The sequence below is a fragment of the Mercenaria mercenaria genome, chromosome 15 (genome assembly GCF_021730395.1).
Source record: "Mercenaria mercenaria strain notata chromosome 15, MADL_Memer_1, whole genome shotgun sequence".
Taxonomy (NCBI): domain Eukaryota; kingdom Metazoa; phylum Mollusca; class Bivalvia; order Venerida; family Veneridae; genus Mercenaria; species Mercenaria mercenaria.
This window is the reverse complement of record NC_069375.1, coordinates 26,987,029-27,003,113: the sequence shown is the minus strand read 5'-3', so window position 1 is coordinate 27,003,113 and position 16,085 is coordinate 26,987,029. Positions and strand designations below refer to the sequence as shown.

Genomic DNA, 16,085 nt, shown 5'->3' with positions numbered 1-16,085 from the left:
GAAAGCCAGGGAAATCGTTGAATCAGAAAAATAATAACGGGAACCGAGTCTTTGTCGGATTGTGATAGTGTGTAACATTTTTATATATTCAGTTTAACATTTTTTTCTGTGTCTTCCTTGATCTTGTTCACTGTTCTGATTTTTAAGACATTATTTGAAGATTACAGCTAGAAGGAGTTGTAAGTATTATTTGTAGCGATTTTGATTGAAACATCGATAACACTTTATTGAACTGAAAAAAAAAACGTTCGAGAAAGCCAGGCAAATAGTTGAATCAGATTCAGAGAATAATAACAGGAAACGAGATCGGTTTAAAATCTTTGATTGTGATTGTGTGAAATATTTTTATTTATTAGTTGCACCTGGGGTCTTCCTCCTCCATGAAAGCTGGAAGTTGCCACATGACCTCAGCTGTTGAGTACGATGTTAAATCCAAATCAATCAATTTTCACCATACAATCAACCCTAACTTTTATATGACGTTAATAGTTGTGAAAACTTTTTCAGTTCAGTTTTGTTAACATCTACTTCTCGATTACCATTCAAGATACTGCTATGATACTTAATAGAATAGTTGAACATAGTAACTGAATGCATAAGGCAAGCACATGCGTTCCTATATCAAAAGTAAAGTTCACACATACGGTTAGAAGTCAAACTTTGTGTACACTTGTGTCCCCAGTTTATAACTTTAATCTTGTAAATCTCCTGATATTTACACATATATGTGTACAATCTGTGTTGTTCAGAGACAATCGATCCTCCTGTACTTTCAGTCCTTTGATTCATTCACTGATAACAACCTCACCGGCAAATATTAATATAAAGTTTATGTAAGGTCACTGACCTGGTTCTAGTTAAAATGACCTTTATAAAATGACATACATTTTCATCATAAAAAGCACAGTTATACTTTCTCACCTGCGCAGTAGTTATTTAAATTCGCATGAAGGTCACATCTAATTTGTCATCTGTTCATAAGTCCTTTGAAGCGAATCGCCATTTCAAGTTAACATAAACTTAATTCTCGAAGTACATTTTTTTCTCTTACAAAACGTCTCTTCACAGAGAGACATTCACATTGATCTTAGTTTTTCGCTATTGATATATGGTCTAGCTAATAAGCCGATCACGGAGAAATGTGATTGACTAATACATGTTAAGTAACTTTTGCAAAGTCAGTTATTTGAAAACGGCAAAAAGCTCAAAAAGTGATACAAGAATCACTTGCATATTTTTCTATGGTGGCTGATTTATGCCAATGTCGTTCTGTCGTTCTGGCGCCTCCGCCATAACGAAAGAACGACGTTTTCCTCTTTTGGTGTTGTCTCGTTCTGTCGTTCTGGCGCCCCCGCCATAACGAAAGAACGACGTTTTCCTCTTTTGGCGTCTTTTCGTTCCCTCGTTCTGGCGCCCCCGCCAAAACGATATAACGAAGAATGCAACGCGACAGAACGAAAAAACGACACTTATAAACGGCGCCCTAAAAACGTCGTCGTGGCGTTCTGTCGTTCTGGTGTCCCCGCCAAAACGACGGAACGAAACAACGCTAAATGTGAAAATATCATTCTGGCGTTCTGGCGCGTTCCGGTAGAGCATGCGCAGTGTTGTCATGTTTCGGTAGGGTAATTTTGTCATTTTGAAAATTGTATCTTAAGGTTCATTATGTTTGCTGCTAATTGATGACCAAGTTTTTCGTCATGTTTAAGCATGTAGTTCACAAAGGGAGTGGATATAACCACATGTTTTCTGATATTATTCTTTTCCATCAAAGCTAGAATGAATGCATTAAATAAAAAAAATATTTACTGATGTTTAGAGTAAAAATATGGCTAAGATGTTTTAAGTATTTGATCGTATACATATTTAACACTAGATAAAATCGTCCACCGTTTTTATCAGTATGTTTATTTTTTCCAAACTTGAATAACATGAGTATTATAGCTCGATATATCTGCTAAGTCGCTGTTATTTTCAACTTAAGCTTGAAACAAAACCGGGTGATATGAATGAAATGAGGTGTGAAATACGAAAGATAGGTGCGGTTTCCAAACTTTGATGGATTCCGTGAAAAAGTGTATCTATCTGTTTATGAAACAGTAGAAATGGGTACGAAAAATATGACAAACTGCGCATGCTCTATCGGAACGCGCCAGAACGCCAGAACTATATTTTCACATTTGGCGTTGTTTCGTTGCGGCGGGGGCGCCAGAACGACAGGACGCCAAGACGACGTTTTTTAGGGCGCCGTTTATAAGTGTCGTTCTTTCGTTCTGTCGCGTTGCATTCTTCGTTATATCGTTTTGGCGGGGGCGCCAGAACGAGGGAACGAAATAACGCCAAAAGAGGAAAATGTCTTTCTGTCGTTCTGGCGGGGCAAAGAAAAAGCAAACACTAGAACCAGAACCACATGTAGAGAAACAATTAAAGACCCTACGAAACAGGCCAGATCATAGATATCAAAACAGACAAGACCAACTGGGTATTAAGAACTACCTGTTATTATAGTCCTCTTCGTGTTCCGTCAGACGCAGTCAAGGATGAAAGCATAGTAGCGTCCAGCATTAACTGTTTACATGAACACTAAACATACGGTGTGTCTCAGAATAACCTCTTTTAATAAAACGTTTTATACCTTTTGATTCATACATGTGGGGAAGTTGGTAGTTACTTGCGGGGAACAGGTCTGTACTGGTGCAAAATCCAGGAACACTGGTGAGATTAACTGCCCGCCGTTACATAAATGCAATACTGTTGAAAAACGACGTTAAACCCAAAGCAAAGCAAAAAATAACAAATACATAGGGAAATTATCATGATCCAAAATCTTACGAAGTTTCTAAACAACATCCCTATAAAAATGGGCTTTGATATACCTTCAATCAGAAGTGTACTTAAATTACTGTAATTACGACAGTAAAATTTAGCAAAATATTGACATCATTTATAACAACGTTAGCCTATTAGTAGTATATTGATTACGTTCATTGAAATCCTCAGCTTGACTACACGCTCCGGCGAACCTAATTAATTGAGAAATATGTATCCCATAAGATGCTGACTTGGTTAAATTCCCATCGAAATTGGGAAAATTTTACAAAACTAAAATTAAAATCCCCCTTGTCAGTAAACTTTGTGTGCATAATTTTATAATAGAGAGATGTAAATCTAAAAAATCTAAAGCTGAAACAGTAGTATCCGAATTGTTAGGTTTATTTAACTGGAGCTCCCGGGGATAGATAGTATCTACCCTTTGTGTAAGGCTCCCATGTTTACAGGAAATTGAAAACGTTTACATGATCTTTCATACACGAAACGATACTGTTTAAACGGCCTTTAATTTAACGATTGTCTGCAGTCATGGCACCGGGTGGCTTTTCCCATCTATAACGGGGCCCAAAATCATAAATGCATTAGTTTCTCAAATTAAACAGGAACAAATATCACAAACTCAAAGTGATTTTTGGTAACATTTTCGCAAGTTAATGCTATTTCTGATGTTTCTGTGCTATGTTTGACACTGTTTGATACGATTCCATGGCGAAATGGAACAATTGAATACCGCCTTCTTACACGGTATAGTTCCGTCCAGATAACGGAATTTATCCATTATCAAATAGGCGTGCAAAAATGGCTGTTTATTGTTTACCAAAATAAGACACAACTACTACCTTTAATAGGCAAAAAAACACTTGTTTTGTTCAGACTTATGGACAGAGAAAGAGTTAGGTGGCTAGAAGGATTCATGACCCTTTCGTTTGGAAGGGTACATTTTTTGTAAACGTTTAAATGTCAAACACGATACGGACTTGTCGTGTAAATGTGGGAGATCGTTCAGAGCATGGCGTATTAATAAATGCAGTTATATTGTATGCCTGCGTAAAAAAGATCTGCCACAGGTAGTGCTTCCTTGGTTACCACGGAAATACCAATTACTTGTCTGGAAAAAAGGATTTCCCAGAGCTATCGTAAATGTTATTCAGTAAAAAGGTGAGGGCTTTACCAACTTCGTAAAAGGTCAAAATGATATAACTTTTATAACGCAACTAGTGAAAAAAGCTTTACCGAAATTGCATGCGAGAAATGTACTCTACTCGTCAAAAGCATTTTGAATTAGGACAGTTAGTTTATCATTAATTAAGTTGTGGTAATGAGGTATACAGAGTAGAGAAATCATATGCGCTGACGTTAGACAACTTGTAATTGTTAAATTTATCTAGGATTTAGGCAAATTTTTAACCAACCAAAAATGTGCATTGTCGTATATTTATTGCCATTTATTCAAATGGGCTTTTACAGACGTGATGTTAATTACTTGCAAATATTTGTTGTGGTAAGCAAGAACGGGCTATATATAGTTGTTGATGTAATTTAGAAATTGAGTTGAATTTGGTGATCATCTATACGAACTAACAAGTTCAAAACTTCAGCGATGTTATTGGTGCCAAATGTTGTTCAACAGATGAAGTCACAGTGTAAGCCTTAGTACTATCAAATGATGCTAATATTGTAGGCCGCCTTGTCTGCTGCAACTGAAACATACTTAGGTACGATTTTCAGATGTCCCAAAACATGGATAAGTATTACTAATTATTTTCTACCATTTCGTCACGCTGTAATTATAAGCATACAACAGATATTCCAGATAGAATTTTATGTAATAATCTATGCATTGTCCTGACAATTTCTTTCGTACTATCTTAAAACAATGCTGGATCCTGGACTGATGCTATTCAACTTGCATTTTTGCTTCATCAATATCTGGTATAATTTGATGCAATAAAATGATACGCTACATTTCTTGAATTCACAAGTGCAGAAATGTCTCCTGTATAGTATAGCACTGTGTACTTGTTTCAGTTATTCTTAAGCATTGTACAATCCCTCTGGGTAGAGATATATTTGTATCCTAAATCTATCATCTAGAAAGGTATCCTGTCCTTAAATAACGGCACCGTTTTTCTTCAGATTATCCAGTAAAAGGGTATAAAATCAGCATCTATCGATCAAAACTTGTTTTTTTAATATACAGACGTTTTGACAATTGAATACGAGGTTTCAATCCAGTTTGTATGTGGCTTCTTGTAAAGTTAAAGAAGCATTATTAGTCTAAATAAAAGATATAATTGGCAAGATAAAACATCATGATGTTATCAATAACTTTCTGTTTTCAAATGGACAAAACTGCGGATTAAATAATATTTTCAGCCTGTATATAAGGATATAAATTTCAAAAATGACTGGATGATTTAAAACAATCATAAAATTATATGATTAAAATCATATACAAAAATCAAACGTTACTGTGTTAGAAAATGACGTTTCTTTTGGAAAGCGAATGGTGTTTAAGAATAAATCAGTTATGTTACTGCTGACAAAAAATCGTTTTAACCCGAAAAATGTCTTTGCTCCCCTGAATTATTCCAAATGATGATTTTTCAATATCTAATATACAGTAAAGCATGGAAGTATATTTTGCAATACTTAGCTTGAATAATTTTCAATTGCCCTTTAAGCTTGATTAATCTTCCATGACAAAAATTGTATTATTTCAAAGATCTTCAGTCTGCAAAAATATTGTAACCCAAAATTCAAAGATGTTACAATTTAAAACTTGCTTGTCTGTGTTATACGTAAAATCGACACAATTATAAGTCATATGGCGACTTTCCTCTGCTTATTTGTTTTCATTAACTGTGGGCGCCTAGCTTCTTCCGCCCGTGGAGATCATGTTACCAAATGAATCCATTTATGAGATTTACCATATTTTACTCTTGGAAATAGATATATTGATCATTTTGACAGATGTGACACAGTTCAAGATAGTGAGTTTCAACTGTATTTTGATTTCTAATTTTATAATTTTATAATGTTGCGCATGCAAAATAACAAAACCGATTATACTGTCATTAAAGTACACTGTGCAGAACGTAATCGTACAGAGAGCACTTAAAGTGAGTAGGTGGTTTTTCACGACTTCTGTAGAATCACTATGTGATCATCAATTTGATGGCATTCTTGCATGACATAATTCGGTTCATACAGGCGCATGAACTCACACAGGTGAGTAGCACTTCCTATACGGAAGTCTCCGGTTGCTATGTTACACTTACAAAAATTAGTATATCAAAAAGTATTGAAGCTACTTCCTAAATACAAACACACGTGTTTCACGCAGGGCAATATAGCATCTGTCCTAAATTTAAAATCAATGTTTATTTTTTTGATAACATCCAAGTTTGAACAAGTTGGAATTACCATATATGATATTTTATCGCTCATTTTGAACTGAAGATACGTTTCGATGCTCTCATCAAAATTTTGCATGAATGGGGTCTGTTTTGGTGCGACTGCTCCAGTGTAGAGGCTAGTATAACACCCGTCTCTGTAATTTGCAAGGCCTAAACTTTCTTTCCTATCTTTTATCAGCTGAAGAAGGAGTTCTTCTCTACGTGCAATATCGCTATTATAACCTGCTAACTCTGCTAGATGTGCTATCAAAACTGTTTGGAAATGAAGCAGATCCGACTCCGATGCGCATGCGTTTACGCGATCAATCCACCGATGACAATCGGCTTCCATTTCTTTTTGTTCTTTTGGTTCATCTGGTAGTTGCCCCATAATGTATCTGTAAAAAGAAAACTATGTTATAAATGGTGTTTTATCTATCTTTTGAGAACTTCCTTCGTTCGTTTTATTTTTCATGTCCTCGAACAACCGGACTCAATCGAAACAATTCCTTGAGATTTTAACCTTTAAAGGAACGTCACGAAGTAGATTGTGAGCGCCAAGGGAGGAAAATACGGGTAACATTTTTGTTTGTATGATGCGGCAAGGGAACGAAACCCATCCCAGCTGCATCCGAAACGGGGGCATTCTCACTTGCTTACCGAGATTTATTCATTTGTTTGTTGAATTTAACGTCGCGCCAACACAATTTTAGGCCTACTAGGTTTTGTTGAAAAGGGAATACACCAGATACCTCTCGTTACATTAGTACAGATACAGGCGGGCATCTGGGTAGAAACACCATTCTTCTGTAAACCAGCTAGATTGATAAAGCTGATAAATGACAAAATGCGATATATTCTGACACTGAAACTTGAGTTCTGAATAGCCTCGGAAAACTGATGTATTTTCCATTGCGAAAATATGCAAGAGTAAGGATTTGGAAGAACTTACTTGCAAGTCCAGTTTGCCATGACTTCAAAATACGAAAAGGAATTAAATTGTTCTAGAACCCCTATATAAAACAGTCGGTTGTTTCCTGCCTTGTAAAACAAACACGCCTTGTACAATCCTTCTGGGTAAGGATGCGTTTCCTCTGGAATCCTAAATCTGTCTTCTAGGAAGGGGAAATAGTTCCTGTAGCCTGTAGTCAAAATAACGGCGTCGATTTCTGCAGATGACCCATCTTTGAAGTGGACCTTATCATAGTCAAAACGTTCCACCATTGGTCTCTCTTCAACACCGTCTGGCATTATGCATGTATCTCCTTTTGGTCTTGTTCTGTAGGCGAGAATTGTGTGTTTGGCGCCAAATTTGAGAAGTTGCAATACAAGATCTTCACCAGTAAAACCCGCACCAACGACCAATACCCTTTGTCCAGTAAAATCCCTAGCGTCGCGAAAGTCGTGCGAATGCAGTATTCGGCCTTTGAATTCTTTCATGCCAGGGAATTCTGGGAAATTTGGAAAGCTGAATATGGCAGTTGCTACAATAACGTGTGAAAACGTTTCCTCCCGTGTCTGTCCGGTGTTATAATCATTAACTGTAACCGTGAATTCATCTTTCTCGTCCAGGTATTTCACATACCGAACGGCGGTGTTGAAATGTATAAAGTCTTTCAGATTGCGTCCACGAGGTGCTCCTTTCGTAAATCGACCTGAAGTGAGTATTAGACTTTTATACTTGAAACATTCGGAAAAACGTGAACAAAAGTACATAACGTATTTTCTATCAAACGACTTAAACATGTATCATTAAGACAGTTTTCGCAGTTCTTTAAAGGATATATAATGTCTTTGATAATATAGATTTATATCGATGGGTAAATAACAATGATACCGTCTCAAGTGCTATTCGTGACTGAAAACTACTTTTTCGCTGGCACCTCCCACCTGTTTATATGCAGTTTTTTAGATTAGAACAGAATAACTCTAATACCTTCGAGATAATCTCTCATTACAATACGAGAAGGAAATGATGGAGTTATCTGGCCACCAAAGTGTTGTTCTACGGTGTAGTCGTAATACTCATGTGCTTGATATGGTCCATTGCACCACATATGCTTGTACATAATTGTATGAACAGGTTCTCCGTTTTCGTCTCATCCTACAGAAAAGACATTTTGTTATCAAAGAGTGTACTGAACATTTAAAATATTGTTTTAAAACACTAACGTGTAAATCATTCTTCACACGCAATGAAGAAAGAAAACAGAACAGATCAAAGGTTAATTAAAATATATAAAAGAGAACTGCTATATAAGTTCTTGCAGTCACATCGGCTCAAATGTAAACCACTGACGTATCAGAAAAAGTGGAAAATTGGCAAATTTAACGTGTTAGTGTATGACTAGGTGCAGAAAAAGCCGTCTTCCCATCTGCCAAAAGTTGTCCAACAAATTATACTGGGTTTTTCTTAGGCTTATTGTGTAAAAATCGTACCTTGTTTAGAATACTGGCATGCTACGCTTATCTAAAGATACCGTTTCTAAAAAAATATAACATCTCATAAACAGTACACCTTAAATAGTGGAAGGTACATTGTATTATTAAGCTCACTCCTGAAGATGCAAAATGCCCAAAACCTAATAACTACATGTATATGTTAGTGATTGAGTGCTAGTGATAGAAAGTCCTGTTTATTATAACAAAAACTTGTTTTGTCTGTGTACAACCTGTATTACACATGTTACACAACAGAAATGTATTGAAGAAGACGAAATATTGCTTTCCTATATTACTTTACTTTACTTGCACGATTAATCATTTTGACTATTCATCTAGAGGCATATACCTTTATGCCTTGTGTAAAATCAACAGTATATAAAGAACTAACCTGTTTTCCACGAAACGTTCCAGAGACCTAACCACGTGCTTTGTTTCTCGTAACAAACAATATCCGGCATCTGCTCCATTTTAGCAAAGTGATACAGTGTCGACAATCCGGATGGTCCGGCACCAATGATGCATATTCTTGGCGGCTGCGACATGCTTAACCTGATGAGTAAATGTGTATACAATAACGTAACTTCAAAACAAATGAATTGAAAATGTGATAATAAGTCAAATAACTTGTTTATATTACTAAGTCTCTTTCGGTCAGAGTAATTATTTCAGCACGTCCTATCTTACATTCACTGGTATTAAGAAAAAAATTGTCCAATTTATTTGACCTGTCAGAAAATGGACCCGGCTTTCATTATATTCTGTTCGAGCCTATATAAGATTAACATGAAAGCCGGGAACATGTTTTGACAAGTCAATAACACTGTTACAAGTACAAATTGGTCGAAAGTTTATTTCAGGTCACCCACATGTTACTTGTAATGATACACTTGTATGATATGACATAAAAACTACCGATCAGATAGTTATATTAATTCGCTTGAAGGTCACATTAATCCTTCCTATAAAGCAAATCGTCTTGAAATATATTATTTCACTCTCTACAAAACCTCTCTTGTATCCTCACTTCTAAACCCTCTACTTTTGCAGAAGTCCTACAGTCTGAAATGTGATTGGCTGATGCGTGTTAAGTCACTTTAAAAGTGACTTTGTTAAAGTGTGTAAAAGAATGTTTTTGCAATTACAATGTACATGCTTAAAAAATGAAAAATCAACAGAAAGCTCCAAATACTTAATTTTGATTATTCCTCTTCGAATTTAGGGTGGACATAGAAATGACTTTGACCCAGAACACACAGTCTTATGTCATGCATTTAAATTAGATATTGATAATAAAACAAAACAAATTGCCTTACGAGCATTATTTTTTTTAAATTGTGATGAGCTGGACATAGCTTCATCGCATAACGTTTTTCTATGTAAACTACAAGATACAGTCAAACTTCATGTTGGAAGTTCAGAGTGAGGTTGGGTGCACCATGAACCACTTTCAGCTTAGCTTCTCAGCGGTATCTTGCTGAATATGGTGCCTCATTGTGTTTCTTTAGTCCTTGGGTCCTTGTGATCTTTTAATTTTTTTGTCTTTTTGTTTGTTTGTTTTTTGCCTTTTTTGATTGTGTGTCTTTTGGTAGATAAATATCTTACTCATCGATAAATACTAGCATGGCTCTATGGTAACGAATTCAGGAATTCAGGAAAATGTGTTTTTCTGGGACATGTAAGCCGATTACACTGTCCCACTATTCGATACATTACTGACCCACTAATCGCAGTTTTTAAAATCCGGACTGTACGCTTAGTCAAAAAACTGTCCGCCTATTCAAAACTTCTTTTCATTTTTATATTTTAATGTTTTGACTCTGTTTAATGAAACCAACAGTTAAAACATGCAAAATATGTATAAACTACATTGACAAATTTAAACAAAAGGGACAAACATTGATAAAACTGTGTATAAACGTAAGAGAATGCCTTCTAAAGACAATTATACAATGCATCAATAACACGAAATCATGAAATTGAAATATTTCATAGACTTCAAACTCAAATTGATTATGAAAAGGCCCCAAAAATGTGTGTGTTTTTGATAACCCGACCGACCCTAAGATAACACGCCGGCTCAAACTTCTGTGATAATGATGAGGATGTTGATGCTGGTAATCATGATTATGATTGAAATGGTAATTATGATGATATAGTGGTGTTGGTTTTGGTCAGTGATGAAGATGATTGTGATGAAGGTGATTATGATGATGATCATGGTGGTGATAATGATATTTGTGATGGAGGTTGTGCTGCTGGTGATGATTATGGTAATTGTTGTGATGGTGTTGGTGTTGTTGATGATGGTGTTATATTAAGACGGGAAACAAATATAAAATAATCAGCGTTGTGAGGTCAGTAAATAAGACTTTATCAATGGATTCATGTTTACCGACGTTGTGGGTAGGAAAATGGCTAAAAGTAGCTACCATACTTAAACAAGAAATATCTTTAAAAATGATGGTCGGCGAATTGTAATAAGGAAAGAAGTTTATGAAGTTTTCATCTAACATTCATCTTTCATCTAACATTTTTCAAATTGCAAAACTAAACACCGCACTTTAACAATTTAAATGGTTCTCCATAAAAGCATTTCTAGTTTTAGCTCTAGCAGCCCCTAAAAGGGGTTAAATGTCCCAGCTGAAAAAAGTTGGCTGCGGGCCTACTCAAGATGCTACAAATCAAGTTTGATTAGAATACATGAGAACAAATCAATTAAAGGATTTTTTTATTTATTATTTTTATTTATTTCTAAAATAGGCCAACTGATCCCGCTTTAACAAATGCATATTCGCTATTCATGAATCTTTGGACAATGACGTCACACCTATAAAAAGTGAAGGTCAAGCAAAACATACAATTGTAATTATTTCAATATTTCTGTTTCATAAGTAAAGTTTGACCGTAGTCATATCACATAGATAAACTGTATGCAGCGTACCTTCATTTCAGTGTAATGAGATTCGGTCATTATGTAGCATATATATAATAAAACAGATTTCAACTGAGTTCAATATTTGCATACCATACTACAGAAAAATATTTATATATAATAAATCAGTTAAATAATTTATAACAAATATATCAAAGCAAACAACTACTCATTTTAATATGCAATCTGAATAAGTCACAAAAGCAAGAAACCTTTTCATATACAGACGACAATTGTAACAAGGAAAATCTTTTAAAAAGCACTTCTCTACATAAAAGACTCTTATCACACCCTTATTCATGTGCTACGCAGACCGTATTCAGCTCTTTCTTTAATTTGATATATGTTGGTATTTGAACAGGTTTTTATCATATTTATTAAACTTACTTATCATTTTGAGATATATCAATATTCTTGCTAAATATACTGAGCCAAAGTTAGCTTTAAAACTGTGAACAGCGTCGTTTAGGATAAACGCGTTGTCTACATTTCACTCAGCGTAGCACAATCAACAGAGTGAAAGAAATTGACACTCTCGTCCAATCAGGCAGAGTGTTGCATAAATCTTCCATTTTGATAAATTATCTATAATGCATTATCAAGTAGTTTGATTTGCAAACTGAAGTCACGTGGCATAGGTAACGGAAACGAATTTCGACGGCGTCGCCGAAAAATGAAAGAGGTCAGTGTCCTTTACAAAAAATGTGTCAAGAGAAATTTGATCCGGTTTACCATTGCCTTAACCGTGACTCGGGGTAAAACCGATGTACTAGTAAAATAAACATGTTAAACAAGTTAAAGCATAGCAAAAGTTCCTTCTAGGGCATATCTATATAAATATAAAATGATCATCTTGTAAAATTTTGGTTGCAATGTCTGTTTTATACTGCCAAAAAAATTCAAGTAAGTATTTACGCTAGTTATTTAACATAAATTGTTAAATCCAACAACAAATTAAATCTGTTACCACTTTCAGTAGAGTAAATACTGCAATAAGACATTGACCCGGTTAATCATTTACGATTCGATGCGTCAATTTGTTGCGCATAATTAGAGGGTCGCAATTGGGTTTGTTTTTCATATATTAACTATGCATTTCAAGGTAACGATAATATTTAGTTGTTTACATTTAAATTTGCTGATATATGTCTATCTGGTCGACTGGGTGTATGTTATTTCCTCAAGAATGGAGGAAATAACATCCTCGAGTTTAGTAATATGTAATCCACGGAACGCGTTCAGTCAGAGAGTCGCCTCAATTAGGAAAGAATAGTCTAACGTCAGAGGTTATTTCTAAGGTCACGGAGTTTTATTGGCCAGCTTGTAATGACAACAGCTTTCGGTATTAATAGCTCAGTCAAGTGTGACTTATTGAACTATAATATCCTGTACGAAATTTTACAGCTGTAAAAGACCTGTATTTTTGTTCAAAATAACAGTCATTCTTATTCCAAATTTACACCTGTAGATTTTATATAACAATATTGATTTTACAGCTGTAGATTTCAATTTACAGCTGTCAAACGACTGTAAAACAGTTCGAAATACGCAAATGAGCTACACCTGTAAAAATAGTTACAGCTGTAAAAATGAAACAAGAGGGCCATGATGGCCCTATATCGCTCACCTGTTATCATTGCACTTGAGGACAAGAAGGTCCTCAGAAAAAATATCTAAGTCCAAAGGACAGGAACAACAAAGGAAAGAAATTTAACCAAAAAGAAAAAAAAATCTTACAAGGTACATATATGTCAAAATACACCTAAAAATTGGAGGCACCTTCCATGTTGTACCACAGAAAAGTGGTCTCAGTTTTTCCCTACGGCCAATAATAAAAAAGTTACTAAAAATAAGCTATTTATAGTAACATAATTAAAAAGAAAATTATTGCAAGTGAACAAAAGAACGATCTGCCAATTAAATCTGTTGACATAAATGAAATTTCAGATCAGTATCTTCATTAGTTACGGAGATATACCCATTTTAATTTGAAATAAAGGAAGGTAATTTGGCATAAAATCAGTCCATAGTTATCTACTCTGATTGGCTCAGTCCAACTAATGACAATAATGAAATTTCAAATAAGATCTATAAGTACTTACTGATATAAATCCATTTTGACTACAATCAGGGGAGGTAATCAGATATAAAATAACTCTGGAACCTACGATTGGATCTGATTTGTCATGGAATCCAAGATTTATTGTTGTTGAAGATATTTTGGAAGTCTCTATATGGCTACAAAACCCAAAATAGCCAATTTTGGATCTTTAAGGGGCCAGAACTCTGAAACCCATAATGGAATCTGGCCAGTTTAAAAAAGGAACCAAGATCTTGTGGTAATACAAGTTGTGTGCAAGTTTGGTTAAAATCAAATCATAAATAAAGTTGCTATTGTTCAGACAAGGTCAAAATAGCTAATTTTGGTCCTTTCAGGGGCCATAACTCTGGAACCCATTATGGGATCTGGCCGGTTCAACAAAGGAACTGAGATCTTATGGCAACACATATTTTGTGCAAGTTTGATTAAATTCAAATCATAAATGAAGCTGCTATTGTTCAGACAAGGTCAAAATAGCTAATTCTGGCCCTTTCAGGGGCCATAACTCTTGAACCCATAACGAAGTCTAGCCAGTTCAAGAAAGGAACCAAGATCTTATAGTGATACAAGTTGTGTGCAAGTTTGGTTAAAATAAAATCATAAATGAAGCTGCTATTGTGCAGACAAGGTCAAAATAGCTAATTCTGGCCCTTTCAGGGGAGATAACTCTGGAACCCATAATGGAATCTGGCCAGTTCAAGAAAAGAACCAAGATCTTGTGGTGATACAAGATGTGTGCAAGTGTGGTTAAGATTAAATCATAAATGAAGCTGCTATTGCGCAGAAAAAGTCAAAATAGCTGATTTTGGCCCTTTCAGGGGCCATAACTCTGGAACCCATTATGGGATCTGGCCAGTTCAAGAAAGAAACCGAGATCTTATGGTGATACAAGTTGTGTGCAAGTTTGGTTAAAATAAAATCATAAATGAAACCACTATCGTGCAGACAAGAAATTGTTGCCGGACGCACGGACTGACGACGGACGAAGGGTGATCACAAAAGCTCACCTTGTCACTATGTGACAGGTGAGCTAAAAAGTTACAGCTGTAAAAATGCCCAAAAGTTACAGCTGTAGAAATATTATAGGTATTGAAAAAGAGGGCATTATTTTAAGGGACGAAAGTAGAGGTGCAAAAAGTTTGAGGATGAATTGCAATTCTCTAGATAAGGTAGCAATTACTATGAAAATGACAAAATAAATGATCTAGTACGTAAATATGTGGTATGATTACAGTATAGCAACAACAAAATTCAAGAGTAGGATAAAAAGTAGAACATATGCAGATCTTGTTTATAAAACTTTCTTTGTCAGTCATGAAAACATATGGCAATCTTGTTATTATTTCTTTTTAACTTATCGGCTTCCAATATAGAGTAAATAGTTAATGTATGTACTTATACGTGTCCTTTTACAACTATAACAGATAATCAAACATCTGTACTTACTCTATACCGCTTTAAATTCCAAATTTTACAAGATGTGATGTCTGTGTGAATTTCAGTTATATCCAGCTAAAATGCATTAAAGATGGCTGACAATACTCATGTTTCCCTCCAAAAATGTTACAGCTGTAATTTTGAGACATGACCATTTTACAGCTGTAACTTTCAACAGTAAAATATTTACAGCTGCAAATTGAGACCTTCATATTTTACACCTGAAAATTTTAACTGTATTTCTGATCAGTTTTCCACTTACAGGTCTTTTACAGTTGTAATTTCAAAATACAGGCCTTTTACAGACGTTTTACATCTGTAAAACAGGTCCTTTTTTTGCACAGGATTCCTTCTCAAGAGAAGGAAAAACAAGTCACTATATTTACATTCCCCCTATTCTTTTCCGTTAAAAATTATGACGTTCATTTCGAATGAACAGCAAAAGGAAAGGCGCGAAAATTACGTCATTGCTGCTTAGTGATAACCGACCGCTGTTTTGACGACGTCCGCGTATAGTCAGGGAGCACGTTCCTTAGATGACGTCGAAGTTGTTCCGTCTGGTGAACAGAATGGCTGGGAAGCTGATTTTAATGTTGAATGCCACAAACTATGCAATTCATAATTTGATCTTGTTTATCTTGTTTCTTAATTAAACACAATATTACGAACTTAAGTATTTGCTTAAGTATATTTCTTATTTCTGTACTTTGTTTTCTGTAAAATTCAGAATTGTTGTGTTTTAATCTATGAAATAGTCATATACGGTTCTAAAAAAGTCAACATTGAAGCCGCATAAAGGGCTTGAAATAACAGACTTAGCTAAGCAATTACTTAAGTTTTTTTCGTGAAACTGGGGCAAGGTTTGTAATCATTGTACTGACTGGATATTGTTTTCAAAAGCAGTTTGCCTTGTTTATCAATACCCAACGAATTCAGATGA

The 16,085-nt window shown here is 35.1% G+C and overlaps 1 protein-coding gene across 2 annotated transcripts; it reads right to left on the bottom strand.

Annotated features, from left to right (window-relative positions):
- Positions 1 to 5,825: 5,825 nt before the first annotated feature.
- Positions 5,826 to 15,382, bottom strand: LOC123549546 (senecionine N-oxygenase-like). Of its 2 annotated transcripts, XM_053524852.1 has the most exons (5): positions 15,155 to 15,382; positions 9,064 to 9,224; positions 8,167 to 8,334; positions 7,183 to 7,885; positions 5,826 to 6,628 (listed from the first exon to the last, which is right to left on the bottom strand). In XM_053524852.1, the coding sequence occupies exons 3-5, from the start codon at positions 8,297 to 8,299 to the stop codon at positions 6,127 to 6,129; spliced, it is 1,338 nt and encodes a 445-aa protein (XP_053380827.1). In that variant the 5' UTR covers positions 8,300 to 8,334; positions 9,064 to 9,224; positions 15,155 to 15,382; the 3' UTR covers positions 5,826 to 6,126. The 2 variants fall into 2 exon arrangements, with proteins under 2 accessions (XP_053380827.1, XP_045193653.2); XM_045337718.2 differs by lacking the exon at positions 15,155 to 15,382 and having other exon boundaries at positions 9,064 to 9,376.
- Positions 15,383 to 16,085: the final 703 nt, after the last annotated feature.

What these genes read in the sequence shown, in the direction of transcription:
- LOC123549546 (XM_053524852.1), bottom strand. Translation starts at nt 8,299, where the DNA reads ATGTACAAGCATATGTGGTGCAATGGACCATATCAAGCACATGAGTAT. An exon ending in AATGAGAGATTATCTCGAAG is followed by an intron (nt 7,886 to 8,166) that starts GTATTAGAGTTA and finishes TACTCACTTCAG; the next exon opens with GTCGATTTACGAAAGGAGCA. An exon ending in ATGGCAAACTGGACTTGCAA is followed by an intron (nt 6,629 to 7,182) that starts GTAAGTTCTTCC and finishes TTCTTTTTACAG; the next exon opens with ATACATTATGGGGCAACTAC.